The sequence below is a fragment of the Myotis myotis genome, unplaced genomic scaffold (assembly GCF_014108235.1).
Source record: "Myotis myotis isolate mMyoMyo1 unplaced genomic scaffold, mMyoMyo1.p scaffold_m19_p_3, whole genome shotgun sequence".
Taxonomy (NCBI): Eukaryota; Metazoa; Chordata; class Mammalia; order Chiroptera; family Vespertilionidae; genus Myotis; species Myotis myotis.
In genome coordinates, this window is record NW_023416335.1 from 14,646,475 (window position 1) to 14,665,011 (window position 18,537).

An 18,537-nucleotide genomic window follows, 5' to 3' on the forward strand; every position below is an offset into this window, starting at 1 on the left:
CATCAATAGTAAAACTTTAAAAACACTATATGTACCTTGCATAATTTTTTGAAATGCATATTTGGGTAGCCAAATTAGTAGTTTGGAAATAGATTAATTCTAACTATACTATATTTCATATATTGGTTTTCCTTTTGTTAAGATATTTAATTTTTTAATAGTAACATGATATATCCTACTCTGAATACGATAATGTCTATTCTAATCTTTTAGTTTCAGAGAGGGTTCGAAACCTGTAAGATTGGGGAGGGACCTGTGGACAGGGAGCAGAGCTAGAGATCTCTGTTCCTTTCTACCTTTGGCTCCTGAATTCACATATGCAAACCCAGAAACAACAAGGACTTCGTCGCTGAAGGAACATGACGTGACAACATATCTCAAAAGTCCTAGAGGTCTTAGCCACATTGAAATCAACTAAAGGAATTTACCATTCTCCCTCTTTACACAGTTAAAAGAGCTATCTAATGATCCAAGGTGGAATGATTCTTTATGATTCTTTCATAAATAATCTTTAAGTGCCTGTCAGTGTAACGTGTTTCCTGTTTCTTGAACATTAGTTAGAATCTTGGATGTTTAGATTTGAAACCTAAGATTATAAATATTAATTATGAAGAGGAATTCCTGTGAGGTTTAGGTAGTGTGAATACTTTTCTTCTTAAAGTATAAAACATCATGTTACATCAGACCAAGAAACCTGGTTTCCATAAAGTATGCCAGCTGTTTCTCATTAAACAATGCAAAATTAATGTTGCACCCTCTGAGAGTGCTAAGCATTTTTTTCCATACAAACCCTGAGAGAACATGCTAGAAACTCATTTTCATGCATACATTTCAATTTTTCTGCTGATTATGTGGCTGGAAAAGAGAAACAAATTTCTGGCTGTTGAAGAATCCCCTTGGAGTTTCCACAATGATAATATTAAGTTAAAATTGAATTAAGTTGGTATTCAGAGTGTTATTCTCACAGAGATTACCCTGTGGATTTCCCGTTCTTTTTGTTTGTTCATTTTCTTCCTCTTTTTCTCTTCCCAGTACATGCACTTGATATAAAGATAGTCTTTGCCCTGACCGATGTGGTTCAGTTTGTTGGGTGTCATCCTGTGCATGGAAAGGTTGCCAATTCGATTCCTAGTCAGGACACACATGTTGCAGGCTGGATCCTCAGTAGAGCGTGCAGGAGACAGCCAATCAATGTTTTGCTCTCACATCGATGTTTCTCTTCCTTTGTTTTCCTCTTTCTACAAATCAATAAAAATATTTTTAAGAAAAGATTAAGTCCTTTACATTATCACTTTAAAAATAAATTTTTACTATAGAAGGCAGTTGAAGTATAGAAATATTGCTTTATATTTCAAAATTCAACAAATTTACAAATGCTTTAGATCCCTTTCTAAAGATGACCATATATGTTACTTTGAAAGAACATTCTTTCTGAGGCTGTAAAATGTCAAGCATTAGTGTACCTCTGGTCACGTTGTCTATGTAGAATTCAGAAAAACTCTTTTGGAAGAGGACAGTATTGGAACCTTCACTGTGACAACTCTGACAGACAGTTAACTGTATTATCTGGCTCTGTTTGAACACTTTTCTTTTTTAAATGAGAGTGCACTTGTTTGTACCAAACCATATGTGGATTTAGTGTTGAATTTAGGGTTTCACACTTAAAGGAGGGATGGTAGGTAGGAAGTTAGTCCATGTAAAGCAGTTGAGACAGCTGGACATCTTGAGTTCAAAAAAGAGACCACATGACTATGTGTTAGAGATAGGTAGAAAAATCCTGCACTGGGAAAGAGGCAGATAAATTCTCCAATTTCAGTATTTTTCTATTCTTCCTTGTCCTCCAATATTTACTGTTTTAAACAATTTCTATTGTTGTTAAGAAGTTATACATGTCTAGGGTGCTCATCTAGTGGTATGAACACACTCATTATTGACAGCATTTGACATGTGGTACCCTGTGGATCAGCAAGCTAACTAAGGTGGTCAGAACTACTAAGGCAACCTGCCACCAAAAATAACTCTTCCTGCCACTTAGCCGTACTAGGGCATTTCTAAACATCCTATCCAGAATGCCCAGCCAAAGGAAAAGGAAGAGGGTGAGGGAGAGTGCTGAGGTCAGACTGTCTGGATTTGAATCTCTGAATCTGCTAACTTACTGTATTAATCCCCGTATGCCTCAGTTTCCTCATTTGTTATGTGGAGATACTAATAGTTTCTAGCTCTGGTAGCAGTTGTATAAAGTAAACAAGTTAATACATATAATACACTCTGAATAGTATTTGTTATGTAGGAAGTACCCACAATATTTTGCTATTGTTTTCAAAAAAATACTTTGTATTTTCAAAATGTTTTTGTATTTTCTACTTCATTTTAGCCTGAAAATAACTATGTGAGGAAGCCAAATACTGTTGTCACCCAGCTCTCCCCATTACAGAGATTGTGACTTAAAAACATTAAACACTCTTAAGTATATGAGTAGTATCGTGTCTATTCATGAATAGTACTAATAGAGTCCACTGACATGAGACCATATCTATGGTTAGGTGTGGTTAGCTCTAGGCACTGTGCTTTAGTAAACAGTTGACCAAGAGGCCAAGGACTAGAGGAAAAGATTCATAATAGGAAATAAAACTTTATTATAAGAGGATCTAGTAATGTATTATCTGTAAAAAAAAAAACAAGTTAAAGAAGACATAATTTGTAAGAAAGTTGTGAATAAAATATCTTTTTAAAAATTTATTTCTTCTTTGGCTCATTAATTTTTATTTTCCAGATGTAGTTTCTCTTTTAAATTATTTTTATAATAGCCCAAGAGTTGAGAAACTTCAAGGATATTGTCTAATCTTCATTATGGTACTACTGAAAATATCCCTTCAAAATATAGGCAGCAGTCATGAGATAAATTTATTTCCATGGACTCATGCCCATATTGATTCCTTAGCTTTTAATTTATTTTGATTCTGATTTAAGTATCACTGTCTCAAAGAAATTCTTAAAATTGATCATGTCTCTGTATCTAAAAGAAATTTAATAAGCTCTGATAAATGTGGTTATATTTTCTTGGGAATTTTGTATTAATGGCAAATATATTATTTTATGTGTAGAAGGGAAACATTGATGTATCTCAACCAAATAAATTTGAAAGAGATGTTTTGTTAAGTTAGCCAGAACAGAGATGGGACAACCTACATGTCCATTGGTAGGTAATGGGCAAATAATTACGGCTCTTCCCTGGCTGGTGTGGCTCAGTTGGTCGAGCATCGTCGCCTCCACAAAAAGATTGTCAGTTCGATTCCTGGTCAGGGCTTGTCTCTCACATCTCTCTTTTCTCTCCCCCCGCCCCCTCTAATATCAACAAAAATGTATTTTAAAAAATAATAATTGCTATCCACCATAAGTACTATCCTATGAAATATTCAAGTTTCATTTGAAGGAGGAAAATTAACTTCCTTATTACATAAAATACAAGAAGATATAGGCACAAGTTAAATAATCACAAGAAAAAGGAACTAACAGTTTCTTCAACAAGGCAGTATTATGAAAAAAAAACAAGCAAAAAGGATGAAGACTGTTGAAGGCACAATATCCAAATGTATTGATCTTGACCAGCAAACCAACTTTAAAAGTTTTTGAGGTAATCAGGAAATTTGAATATTGACATGGGCATTAGATGATAACCAAGGATTACACTCTTCTCTTAGATGTAATAAAAATATTAGGAGTTTTGAAAGAAAATGCCTATAATTTTTAGAGGCACCTACAAAAGTATGTAGGTTACTGTGTCTTGAATTTGCTTTGGAATACTTCAGTGGTGAAAAGAAAAGATGAAAGTGATAGCAGAAGCCCAGTGTAACAAAGTCTTCATAATCAATGTATGTTGAATCTGGTCGATGAGCACATGAGTGTTCAAGTGCTGAGAAGATCATGAAGTTTTATCTTATGAAACCACTAGCGGCACGAAAATTGTGCAAGGGGCTTGGTCCTCGCAGTCCTCCCCCCCCCCACCTCCCTGCCCTGCCCCTTGCCCACTGGTTGTCTGGAAGGTCGGTCTACCGTTGGGTTTAATTAGCATATTAGCTCTTTATTATTTAGGATTTGGTAATTTTAACTGTAGAGCAGGAGTCTGGAGGAAAAATTTGAATAGCATGTTATATTATTGAGCTTGTATGGAACTGAAAAAAACTACATTTGAGTCTTATTTAAGAAATGAATTGTTAGATAGAAAGAGTAATACCTTTTGTTATCTCTTGAGTCGATTCCTAATAGGTTTCTTCTCCCAATTTGGTAAAGTAATAATAAGTCTTGCCTTATTCCAAATGCATGTGTACCCTTGCACATGTGTACCCACACACAGGCACACACAATTTTCTGACTTGAGAGTGCTCTAGAAACCAAGAAATTCATCTAGCATTAAGTCTGGCTAGGTCAGGTAACCAACCATTTCAGTTTGCATGGGTTTCCTGGGACCAGGAAAGTCCTCAGCAAACCAGCATTAGTTGGTCACCCTAGTCTGAAAAATCCCAGAGGGTATGATTTATTTCAAACTGAATCTCCATCTTAAAGAAAACCAAACTACGAAATACACCATGAGGTTAGACAGCTCTCCGATGACTTACATCATGATGGCTTCACGGTTGTGGTTTGTCCTTTCCTAGGGAATGCAGCAAACATCACACAGGCCTGCATAGAAATATAGTTGTAAACCTTTCACACAGATTTAAAGTCAGATTCACCAAGCTGAAGTATTCGTGTCTTCTGTTCAGAAATTTCTTGGTAATGTAAATCAAAAGCTGGCAATAACTTTTTTTTTTTTTTTTTAACATCTACTATATATAAAATACTGTTAGCCCTTAAAACAGTGGTTCTCAACCTTCTGGACCTTTAAATACAGTTCCTCATGTTGTGACCCAACCATAAAATTATTTTCGTTGCTACTTCATAATTGCAATGTTGCTATTGTTATGAATCATAATGTACATATCTGATATGCAGGATGGTCTTAGGCGAGCCCTGTGAAAGGGTCGTTCGACCGGTCGCGACCCACTGGTTGAGAACCGCTGCCTTAAAACATAAATTGAGATACGTTCTCCATTCTCAGTGAGCTCAGAATGGATTATAGGAGACATACATAAATAACTATATTATTTTGTGACAAGTGTTAGGGAAAGATTATGGCAGTTTAAGGACCAGTCTTTGATAATCTTTTTTTGTGTTTTTATTGCAAAAGTATTGTCCAAAGACAGAATAAAAGGAAAGGATAAATCATTCTGGAGTATTGATATTTTGGAATCTCATTTTAAAATCTTGTTTAAGGAATGTCCCAAACTTTGTACTTTATAAAAATAGGATAATAATAATAATAATAATAATAGTCTCAAGAAATTCAGAATTAAATTTTATAATATTTTATGCTTCCTAGATTAAAAGTGCTACAGAGGTTGAGATATTCTTTTTATATGGTAATTGTTAACCTCAGAAGCTTTCTCAGCACCATTAGATCAGGGAACTCTTTCCCCTGCACCCAGCTGTCATTTGTGAGATAGCAATATGTGCTTTGTGTTAAAATGTAAATGCTAAAATTCCCGTGGGATTGAATATGTGATAACACATTTAAATCTTGAAAAATAGTTATCATGATTTCTTTGTTCACTGGAAACAAAAGATCCAAAAATTAAATTTTGGTTTTCTAGACACATGATAGTATATAGGTTTTCCAAAGCTAATAACTTATCTGTAAGATTTTTCTTTTATTTTTCTTTTTAATCCTCAGGAATATTTTGTCTTCCATTGTTGCTTGAGTTTGTTAAGAAATCATATGTAAAATTAAATTTAAGTGGGAAAATATTTTGTTACTGGAAGGCCTTTAATTTTTTTAGAAGGTATTTTACTTTTTTAAAGCACTTTTATCTTTCTTTTTAATTACTAAACAAGCACATATTTTTGTTTTAAAAAAATCAAATACCAAAGCAAGAATCCAAAACCAAGACTTTAAAGCCTTTACTCATTTCCTTATATTGTGCTACCTGGACCTATGTTAAAGTTACACCCACAGTTTTATAACAGTTGTCAGTTGTCACTATTGTAGCTATGCATGTAGGATAACTTAAAGCTACCTTAAATGCTTTCTACTGCCCTGAAGATCTGTATCAGAAAAGCAAAGATATAAATGGCTTTTTTTTTTAAAGGCCTGATTTTAAGAGGAAAACTTTGAATTTGGGGGTTTCTTTAAGTAAGGATCCTTTTTTAATAAATGTTTTATAATATGAAAATATTAGTAATAGTATTTTTCTTACAGCAAAATAATATTTAGGTAAATTTTTAGAAAGACTTTTTGTATTTAAAATTGTTCCATACTTTATCACTGTACATGTTTGACTTTTAAAACATTTTTTTAAAAAATCTCTTAAGAATAAATCTGAGGAGTATAAACTGGCAGTGTATAATGTCTTAAATGTTGGATTCTTATGTTTACTAGTTTACAGACACCAAAAAAATATCAAATAACGTGTATTTTACAAATGGGTTTGCTTTATTTTTTTCAAAACTGAAATTATACTCTGTTAATTATCCTAGCATTTAGAAAATTACTTTTATCATCGCTTTGCCACTTGACAGTTGGGATGTAAAGCTGGCACTATGTAGTAACAATTCACTAAATGTAGTCTAGGCCACATGAAGTTAATTGTTTTGTATCAGAAGATAGCATTTGGTGTATAATGTTTAGTTGTAAATTTTTTTCTGGAGGAAATACTTCTGGGCTCTTAGTAGTATTAGCTTGTTTAAATCATCCTTTGTTCTCAATTTGTACTGTTTTGTTTTTTGGTTTTTTTGCTTTCTACCATTTCCTCAAATTTATTGCATGCGTTTTACAGATTTTTATGTGCTTTCTAGTGATACTATTTAGTTTGCATAATTAGCATTCACATTAGAATGACTGCTTAGAAAATCTCATCTGTCTTGTTCTATACCCACTCTCCCTGGGAATTCATCCACTCTCATAGCTCAGCTACTTCTGCTTGGATGCTGCTACCAATTTTGCTGACTGACACTGTCATTAACTCTCTCCTATATTAGTCCTGCACTCTTCTCTTCATGTCTGCTTGTCACTTGGTTTGCCCTCCCCCTCCAATGCATTATCTATAGAGTAACTAGACTGATCTTTCCAAAACTTTAGTCTTAAGTAATTTTCTGTTTAAAGTCTTTCAGGGGTTTCCCATTGTTCTTATAATCTCCCCCAATCTCATACTATACTTAACCACTGAAATTTTTTGAGTTCCTCAATTGTACCATGTCCACTGGGTATTAATATGTGCTCTCCACACTACCTGGAATAAAGTTCCCCATCCTTTTGCCTCAGTGACTTGTGTTTATGCTCGTCTCCTTTTGGAAGCAATTCTGAGAATCTTCCCTGACCCCACTCCTTTCTACTCACCTCTGGAGTGGTTTGGTGTATGTCCTCTAGCCTCTCATGCCATCCTGAACTTCCCTTTGTAGTCATCACATTTAACTGTATTTGTCTGCTTTCTCTAGTTGACTCCTCAGAAACTAGACATTTCCCCCCCTCATCCTTTGTCCTCCTACATCAAAAATTGTTTTATATATATTTCATTTAGGGAGTTTCTGTTTTTAAGGAATAAGAAAACTCCTAAGGGCACAGTATGGAACCTTTCTTACGTCCATGCTATCCCTAGCACTTAACATGGTGCCAGATACATGGCAGATGCTGACATTCTATGAATACCTGTGATGACCAAATTTGTGCCCCACTTTCACCTCTCCTGAATTCTAGACCCATTACCACTAGGGTATCAGGCACTTCAAATTCAATAAACCCAGACCTCAGATTCTTTCCCTCTCAGCTCCTCTCCTCTCCTCCCCTTCGATCTCCTCTCCTCTCTCTCCCTCACTCCCCCTGTTTCCTTCCTTTCTTTCATCTGTCACATTTCCAAACTGGAATTTTTGTACCCCTTGCTATCTATATCAGTCAGTTATCAGATTCTATTAATTCTGCTGCCGAATAATTTTTGACACTCGCCCCTAACTCCATTTATTCACAGTTGCTTTATTTCAGGCCTCCTATTACCTTCTACCTTGTTAGTTACAGAGCCTTCTAATTTATTTGTTATTTGAATTTTAGCCATTTAAAAACTAAATATATTACCATTTTTAAAGCATTATAAATAATTTTTAATCTCAAAATGATTTTTAAAAATCCAGAAACTAGATATTTTTAATGTTTTGTCCTTCTAAATAAACATTGTGTGTATATGTATTCATTTAGTTACTTCATTTTCAAAAATAAGAAATAAAAGCTATTATTGAATCAACTATATACAAAATTTTTTATTTTATTTCTGTTTTACACATGAAGAAGCTGAGATACATAGGTAATATGACTTTCACAGTTTCATAAGATCCAAGGCTATAATTGGGTTTCCTGACTTCCTATTCAGGATTCTTAAAATCTGGATGGTCTCCTCATTATTAGCTGTAGATTGCTCAGAAATATTTCTTAAATTTAGAGGCTGTAAGAATATATAAAATGTGTGGAGTACTATGAACACAGTAATAGATAATACAGTATTTCGTAATTCTCTTGTATCTTGATATTTGGAGTAATACATAAAGAAAATAAATTGAAAATTATATTAAATTCCCAGGCCCAAATAGAAAACAGGAAAAGTGAGAGTACATAAAAGTATATTGACCCTGTTTGAACAGATGTTGCAGTATTTAAACTTTAAGTAAATGAGCAAGTAGAAAAATCGCTATGGTTGTAAAGAACCTTTTAATTAAAATAATGTTATTTCTAATTTTTTAAAAGATGAGTTTTGATTTTTAAAAATTATTATTAAGTTTTAATAGAGAACCTTTTAATTTGGTTCAAATTACAGAGTGGCAGAAATTAGTTGGGAAGAAACGATATTTTCCTTTTGAATACTGCATGTGTAGTATATGAACTAGAGGGCGTAAATACTACCTTGGCATATTTCATTGCATCCAATGTAGCAAATTAGTTTTGACCCATTGCTAGCAGCTGCTTGGAATGAATATGGTCCATTGTCCTTTTTACTTCTACTAAAGTTTCTTCAAATAGTTCTTTAGGGAGGTTTTTCAAATTTTCCTATTAAAGAGAAATTTTGAGAGCTGCATCTTTAGTTAGTCTTTTTGATAAATTGTAATTGAAAAGTTAGAACTTGAAAGGTGGGCAAGATTTAAATAGGACAAAGAAGCATGTTTTCGGTTATGAGGGATGTGAGCCCTGACATGTCTTCTGAGAATAGTGAGAGTGGTTCATGCTAGAAAGAAGAAAGAAATAATATGGAGAGATTAGGGTAGGGCTTGATTACTAAAGGCCTTTGTATGCATGCATATAAGCATAGCCAATGGACACAGACACTAGGGGGCTGAGGGCATGTACTGGGCGGTGGAGATGGGGGGGGGGGGAGTCAATGGGGGAAAAGGAGACATATGTAATACTGTATGTAATACTTTAAACAATAAAAAAAGTAGGAGAAAACAGGTGCACGGCACTGAAGTTAGAATTTACTCCTGAAGTGAGTGAATTGTCTCTCATTCAATTAGGAAATAGGAATTTTTGACACTTTAACTCAGTATGTTTTGTGTATGTTAACATTCATTGTGTTTAAATCTAAACAAATACAGATTAAATGCTAAAACAAGAATTATTTACCTGAAGGAGTGGGTGTGTTTTTCTTCTGTTTTCTAGTCGACGCCCTTACATCTTGCCGCAGGCTACAACAGAGTTCGGATAGTTCAGCTGCTGCTTCAGCACGGTGCTGATGTTCATGCAAAAGACAAAGGGTAGGTGTAGCAGTTTATTTCCTTTAATGGTTTTGCTCATGGATTGTTATGCTTGTTTTCAACATCTTATATGCTGAAGTTGTTGAACACTAGGCGAAGAAAGTCATATAGACCATTTCTTTACAGCCTGTGTAGCATTTTAAAAATGTTTGCAACTTCAATTTTATTTTCATATACTACTTCTTACGTCTCATAATAGTTTCCTAAATTAGTTTAATTTTATTGAAATTCTATTATTTAAAATTTGTTTCAATTGCAATTATTATTTCTTAACTCCAGTTGCATTTCAGAAAGATAAGACAAATTGAAAATTATGATAATCTATTAATATAGCTATCATTTATCTGGAATGAAAAGATTATCTCTTATGAATAACCCAAAATCATAACTATACAGTATTCTAATTTGTTTTTTCTCTGATGAAATCTTGGACATCTGAACTTGGAAAACCTAAAAGATCCGTATGAAGGTTGATGTGGTGGGGGTTGGAGGGTTAGGGCAGAGGGACTAAGAAAGCAATCACGTCATTTACTTTATGCGTAAGTGTATTTTGAAAAACTTTGTACGAGTTTTCTATCTAGTCTCCAGGGACGTATGAATCCAGTTTGCTGTCCTGTGTGATGGGCTAACATTTCTCATTATCCCACCTTAAGATCTAAAAGATAACTTGACCTTACTACCCAGGTAAATAGATTCATGTTACACTCTTGTGATTGGCAGCATAAAGAAGAGAAGCCCTGAAGGAGGTTTCTTTCAGTTTGCCCCTTTCCATGTCAGGAAACATAGAAATGAATAAAGAACTCAGTACTTGAGACAGTTACCCGAGGGGAATCCATTCATTCCAAATCTGCTCTTTTCCGTACTCTGTTCTCTCTCGCCTGCACCAGGTTTTGTGCCATATGTGAATGGTGTCCCGATAGTATAGGGGTACAAATGCCTGATGCTCTTGTACATCTCTGTTTCCTTGTGCATGTCTGAAAACAGATGGGTGTACAATAGGTGAGTCATCAAGGGAAGTACAGCACAAAAAAGGGGGTCTTTGACTCATGTAGAAAGATCATTTAAAATCAAGTTATGGTAGTTTGGTTATTTAATTCTTGTGCTGGTACTTACTTTGAAAATGAAACAAAAGAGTAGGAATTTTTAATTCTCTATCAATTAACATTTATTTAATGTAAACACTTCATATATAAAGCATGCAATTGTCAGCACATGTTCTTCATTTTGCCTAAATGCTTCTCTAATTGGTGTTTTTATCATTATATTTAAGGATTGTATACACAGAATACAAGGGAAATACAAAAGGTTAAATTATCTGTGCTTTGAATCATCTTACTAAATACTTATTTTTAACATAATTGTATTAGGATTTATTAGATTTTTGTTGCTTAGCACTTCTTGGATAAATGACTATAAGTTGTTTGAAATTTCAGTATTTTACTTTGCCTTTTTTCATTTAGTGGACTTGTGCCTCTTCATAATGCATGTTCATATGGACATTATGAAGTCACAGAACTGCTACTAAAGGTAAAAGAAATAAAAAAGTAATGAATTTCATTTGCTCTTTTTAACTCATCATGAGGTTTCCATGTGTTTATTGGTGAATAAGATTTTTAAGAAAAGCAGTTTTAAAATATTATCATTGCTTAAACTATTTATAAAAGCTGAAATTAAAATACTGTTGACATTTCAAAGAGTTGTAACTGAATTTTACAGTGAAATAAATGTCTTCTGAGCTTTATTTAATCCAGCAAAATGATTACTGACCTAAAACTTTTCTCTTAATTCAGCATGGAGCCTGTGTTAATGCCATGGATCTCTGGCAGTTTACTCCTCTGCATGAGGCTGCTTCCAAGAATCGTGTAGAAGTCTGCTCTCTGTTGCTTAGCCATGGTGCTGATCCTACACTGGTCAATTGCCATGGGAAAAGTGCTGTGGATATGGCGCCAACTCCTGAGCTCCGGGAGAGATTGACTTGTATGTATTTATATCCTGAAGTCAAAATTATTTGTTGCAGATTAGACTATCTCACTTTTGTTTAGTTATAAGGGCTGGTGTTTTGTCTAACTTGGATGATATGCTTCCATTCTTCCTCCCTCCCTCCCTGCCTGCTTCCCTCCTTCCCTCTCCCTCACTTCCTCCCTCCCTTGGGGAGTTTACACTAGCTGTTCCTTCTGCTTTCAGCATTGCTTACTCCCCTTTCCTTGTCTTTATTTAAATACCACCTTTGTAGTGAGACTTTTCTTGATTATCCTATTTCAAATTTCTACACCATCACCACCTTAGCAATTTCTATCCCCTTTCTAACTTTTCCATTGCACTAAATCACTTTTTAATATTGTAAATGATATCCCTATTTATTATACGTACACTAGTTTATAATCCTCTGATTATATTATATTAATTCTGATCTTAAACTTGTCTTCATGATTCCACAGGAATCTTATATTTATATACTATATATATTTTGTGTTTATTCAAGCCTAATTCTAATTCACAAGTTGAGGCTCCCCCCTCCCTTTTTGTAAAGGATGAGTTGATCAAAAACCATATATTGAATACCTACTATGTGCCATGCACTGGAAATACATCTGAATAAAACTAGAAAAATATCTCTGAGTTCTTAGAGCTTATATTCCTGTGCTGTTGGTAATAATATATATCATCAAGTTTGCACAATTCTGTTTTACTTCTTTTGTGTGGTATAGCCAAAGTGAAATCACATGCCCACATTTACATAAGATAATTTTTATGATTTGGTGGAAGTAGTCTAAAATACTGATAATTTGAATTCAGTATGATTTGAATTCAGTTTAAATTTCTCTAGACTAATGGATAAGCCAAGCAAAACCATAATTTTTACTTGAAATCAGTTCTTAGTACATCACCTTACTTTGCAGTTGTCAGGATCCTACTCCTTACATATGACAGTTTATAATTCTCTCAGGTATCTTTTTATATGTCTGTTGGTCATCTGTGTCTTTGGAGAACAATTTTCAGTTTTTTGTTAACAAGTTGTCATATCAGAATACAAACCAACTTGTAAAATAGAAAATAAGATTATATGTTTTTAATAAATAAGGGTATTAGACTCTTATTTATGTAATTAATTTAGAAATCTCTTTTTAAAAATTTCTTACTTGCTTATAGCAATAATCATTACTTACATTTATTGGTGGAGGCAATAATGGTAGCACAGCACACAAAAATTCGATCAGCCTATCCTTCCTCTTTCGTTACTTGAGTTTTCATTTAATATATGCTTTTATGTCAGTAAATGTTGGTCTGTCTTTTTTTTTGTTTTTTAAGAGCTGTAAAGTATTTCAGTGTATAAGTGTTCACAAATTATTTAACTAGTTTCCATTTGGTGGACAGTTAGATTGCTCATTTGAAAACTTTCCTGGAGTGAATATATTGGTATGTGTATCTTTATGAACTCTAGGAGTATAAGTATAAAAAGCCTTATTTCAGATCATACATAATTCATAATTTTTCATTAACCTACACCCTCATCTTTTGCACCTTCATTAATGTATCACCATGCTGCTGATGTTGCTAACGTAGAGGACTGTGTGAAGTTAATAATTGTCTTAATTCACAATTATGCTAATGATTTTTATAAATTTAAAAATTTCATTTCAATTATTATTTTATTAATAGATGAATTTAAAGGTCATTCTTTACTACAAGCAGCCAGAGAAGCAGACCTAGCCAAAGTTAAAAAAACACTTGCCTTGGAAATCATTAATTTCAAACAACCACAGTCTCACGAAACTGCACTGGTAAGATTTTATTGTTAATCCATTCTGTGGGTTGATAATTGCAGTGTAAGCACAAAATATGATTTTTATTTCAGAAACCTTAAAGTAACTGTGGTATCTGAAGTGACAGGGATTTGCATTTTAATGGTTGCACTGATTTTTAATTTGGTTCAGGAGGCTGTTGCTTTCATGGGTGAGAGAATAGACTTGCTCAACCTTGATTTGGGAATTAATTTTACATTTGCCTTTACCCAACCATATTGTAACAAATCCACCTTTGTGGCCAGTGCTTTCATTCTAATGAAGAATTGAGAAATTTAGTTACAGATTTTTGTAGCTTTGGAGAGGCAGTAAATTTGGACTGGATAATTATTTATTGGCTATCGGAAAAGATGAAAGTATTTCTTAGTGCTTAACCAAGAGCATAATTTCATCTTGCTGCCAGGGTTATGTTTTGTCCTTCCAGTGTATTTAGGAGGAATTTTGATCATCTTCATAATGTAAAATGTATAAGTATATTTTAAGATAACAGTGTTCAGCACATTGCTATTTAACTCAGAAATCTACTTTTAAATAGAAGTTCATTTTATTGACTTTTATTTACTTTACAGCACTGTGCTGTGGCCTCCCTGCATCCCAAACGAAAGCAAGTGACAGAATTGTTACTTAGAAAAGGAGCAAATGTTAATGAAAAAAATAAAGAGTAAGTGTAATTGCAGTTGTTGTTCAATTCCTAAAGGGGAAATGCAATAAAAGTTAGTAAATCACCTCTTCCTTTTCCCCTCTCCATAGTTTCATGACTCCACTGCATGTTGCAGCAGAAAGAGCTCACAATGATGTCATGGAAGTTCTGCATAAGCACGGAGCAAAGGTAAGGCACACACCTGAAATGAAGTGCCAGACTTGGCATTGAGTAGATAGGTGCTCTTAATTAAGACTGTTAATTTCTTCAGGAAAATCTGAGAGAAAGTAATAAGACTGTTAGCATGTATTTGAATTCATTCATTCTCCTTTAAAAGCTGATTTAAGTCTTGTTCCTAGTAAAAATAATTTGTTTTATTGTAATTTACTGTTATTCTCTTATAAAGTAATAAAATGTAACTACAGTCTTATCATTTGAAATATATTTCAGCTTTACATTGTTTTAAGTTAATATTGGAATTAATATATTTTATAGTTAACATCAGTGATGGTTTACGGGAATGATAGTCAAAATATCGCCCACTTATTTTAAAGAATATCTATCTATATTTCTTCACACTCCTACTGGTAATTTTTTTTCAAATAACCTCAACACTAAAGAATTTTAATTTGTTAAAATACTAGTCTTTATTTAAGAATAAAGAATTTGAAATGTATTAATACTTAGTACACAGGTTATTGCAGGCAACCTCCTAAGGTCCATGTGTCAACCTGAGTCACGTCTACGCCCAAGGTGTTTCCTAAGGCAAAATGGGAGCTTGAGAGGGAGGGATTGACAGGGAGGCCACAGCACAGTGCTGTAAAGTGAATAAAAGTCAATGAAGTAAACTTCTATTTTAAAGTAGATTTCTGAATTTAATAGCAATGTGCTGAACATTGTTATTTCAAAATACACTTATATATTTTACATTATGAAGATGATCAAAATTCCTCCTTAATACACTGGCAGTACAAAACATAACCCAGACAGGGAAAAACTCACTCATCTGTTCACTTTCAGCATCTTGTGACATTGTACTTTACATGTGTCCTAATCAGCACATTAGGACATTATCCTAAACCAGTGGTTCTCAACCTTCCTAATGCTGTGACCCTTTAATACAGTTCCTCATGTTGTGGTGACCCCCAATTTCATTGTTACAAATTGAACATAATTAAAGCATAGTGATTAATCACAAAAACAATATGTAATTATATATGTGTTTTCCGATGGTCTTAGGCGACCCCTGTGAAAGGGTCGTTTGACCCCCAAAGGGGTCACAACCCATAGGTTGAGAATCGCTGCTCTATTGTATGTTCATTAACACCTGTTAATTTCTTTTTTTGTACACTTTCACTACAAGGTGTCTTGATTTGGGGGGTGGGGGGATACACATTGTCACTCTAGCTAAAGGAATACAGAGACTAGTGTCAACTCTCAGGTACTTAAAATCAGGTTAAGATTTAGACATACATATGTTTTCTTAATCAAAGTAGAGTTACAATGTGAGTTAATAGTAAATGCTTGATTACAGAAATGTCACGGAACAGTTCATGATTACCTACCAAATGAGTGATTTGGACAATGGTAGCTTGAAATTTAGTAGAGAAATGAACTCAGCCTCTAGATTAGCTCTTTGAGACTAGATTATTTCACACTGAAAGATTCCCCTTAGCCAGTTCCTTATAGTCTGCTTGCTGGTTTCCAGGACTGTTTTGCCATGTTTGAATCATAATTTTATGTCCTATACATTTTAAGACAAATACCTTTGAAATTTCTATCATCCAATTAGCCTCTTTAAGAAAATTATTATTCTACTCAGATAGAAATAAAGATATATACCTCAGGTTGCTATCTGTAGATACAGCAGGGAGACGGGGAGGGAATCTGTTTCATCTCTAAAACTGCCAGATGTCTGTTATTTTTCTGACACCTTATACAGTTGGAGTATAGCACATTAAATGTAGCATTTTTCTTATTTGAGGCAGTTTCTGTACTTTAGTGAAAATAGCCTTTTTAGTGCTGAAGAGTAAGCATTTCTGATGGCATCCTCTATCATATCCTAATAGTGGATATTTTGATAGAGAAAAATAGAGAGGACTGGGTCTAAAAATGACTTGATCAGAAAAACTGATTTAACATTCCCAGACTTCTTCAATAAATATGTATGTTGGTATTTCCAAATAATATTAAGAATTAAAGTTTTATGTCTTTAAAATATGGAGAGTAAATTAATGATGTATATTAAATAAATCTGTCAAATATATATTTTAGATTGAAAACATTCTGGACAGCAGTACATACATACACTTTAATTTGAAAGCTCTAGAAGAATCCTTGTGAGTGGCGATCTCATTTATTTGATAATTCAGCTTGATCACCATTGAGGCAATTATATATATAATACTAGACTGTATTTCTTTGTTTCTTTAAGAGTTTGATTTTTATATATAAAGAATATTTTAAATGTAATTAAGCCCAAGTTTTTTGCCTCAGTGAATAATTGTCAGTGTGTGAGTCAGAATTGTCAAAGCCAAGAATACAAAACACAGTGTTGTCTCAGAGATCTTCCAGGTCATAGGCTATATTCTGTCCTTGAGTTGGCCTTCTTTTAGTGCTTCCGGTATTGCTATTGCTATTGTGGGTGGCATGCATGAGTCATTTAATCTTCTATATTTCTCCAACAATAGAGTGAATTACTCACTTGTCATTTATCTTATAGAATGATAGAGATTAGAATAATAAATCCAGACTTAGGAGAGCCTCCTTTAAACAGTTTTCTGGGATCACAGTGAAATAAAGTTACACTAGCTCCAAAATATCACTCTTCTTCACTGGGAAATGGAGTTAGAGCAGTAACACAAATCCTTCCAGATTGTCCTTTTAAAAATCGGGGGATGGAGATTGACCTGTAGCCATGTAAAACAGTTACTGCTGCCCTCTGAAAGCAACCTACACTTACTGTGGATGGCAAGCACGTTGTGCTCTTCTGTGTGTTGGGCCACTTCAGAAAATATGGAATAAAAAATGAGGTTGGCCACTTTTTAGAGATCCCTGATTATATCCCATGACTGAATAAAAAGATAAACAAATGTAGCACATTAGCAGTATTGATAAAGAGGAAGTTGGGAACCTTAAACTTTTTTCAATTTTTCAATTTTGAATCAATTTAAAGATCTGTAATGGCTCAAGCAGATAGTCGATTTTTCATCCAGTAGTTATTTTTCCCTTTCTTCCTTGCTTCAGAACAGGGGTCAGCAAACATTTTTTTAAAAGTCCAAATAGCAAATATTTAGGCTTTGTAAGCCAAGAGACAAAATTGATGATTTTATGTAGATATTTATATAACCACTTAAAATACAATCATTAAAAAAATGTGAAAACCATTCTTAGTTTGCAGGCAATATAAAATAGCCCATTGGTGGAAATTGACCTGCGGATCCTATAGAACTTTTTTTTTTGCATGTATGGAAGCTTCAGGGAAGGCTGGATCTGAAACAAGTTTAGTAATTTCATTCTCTTTGCTAGTGACTGGTGTAGACATGAGTTTAGGGAACATTTCTGGCCCCAACCATAAAGAGAAGTCTGCTGGGAAAGGTTTCTTCTCTTTTAAAATAGATGTAAAAAACTTGCCTTTTGGCCTTGGATGAGAATATATGGAGTGATGGATGCATGGAGCTGCCAGTCATATTTTGACAATAGAGGGGTAAGCCTGGAGTCCTAAGATTAGTGGACCTGAGAAATTTGACATTTGTACCTAGTGAGAAATAATTCTTCCTCACAAAAACCCTTATAGAATGTTTAATATTTTCCTGTTTTCCATTGTTATTCTTTCTAAGTGGGTTGTACTAAGTATCACCAAATTGTTCTAGCTTTGTTGTTCTACTTGTTTCTATGGAATGAGTGCCTCTATTACATTACTCGCTAATACCTTTCAGTGACTTCTTATAGTGCCCCCACTATGTTGTCTGATAAAGCACTCCACAAATATTCTTTTGTTACTAATACCATTTAGAATTTGAGGGAAGAATTATAATATTCTTTCATAACAAAAAATGCATACATTTACTAAAGCGAAGAATTTGTGTTATTCTGGTCTGACTTGTACTTTGTCTGAGAAAATTGGGCTTTCTGAAATATTAGAATATAATACTACTTATAGAAATTAGTAAATGCCTTATATATAAATATAGGAAGGAGGACATAGAGCTTCAATATATGGTCAAGTTTTTAGCTTAGGGTTACAAATCAATTCTCTTCAAATGGTTG

The 18,537-nt window shown here is 33.8% G+C and overlaps 1 protein-coding gene across 1 annotated transcript in view; it reads left to right on the forward strand.

The window, feature by feature from the left end:
* The window catches only part of TNKS (tankyrase), a 149,929-nt gene that overhangs the window by 84,412 nt on the left and 46,980 nt on the right, over positions 1 to 18,537 (forward strand). Inside the window, exons 6-11 of the mRNA XM_036300913.1 lie at positions 9,731 to 9,825; positions 11,286 to 11,352; positions 11,616 to 11,802; positions 13,486 to 13,607; positions 14,198 to 14,289; positions 14,379 to 14,457. Of these exons, the coding sequence (XP_036156806.1) occupies positions 9,731 to 9,825; positions 11,286 to 11,352; positions 11,616 to 11,802; positions 13,486 to 13,607; positions 14,198 to 14,289; positions 14,379 to 14,457 (642 nt within the window). The remainder of the gene's footprint in view (positions 1 to 9,730; positions 9,826 to 11,285; positions 11,353 to 11,615; positions 11,803 to 13,485; positions 13,608 to 14,197; positions 14,290 to 14,378; positions 14,458 to 18,537) is intronic.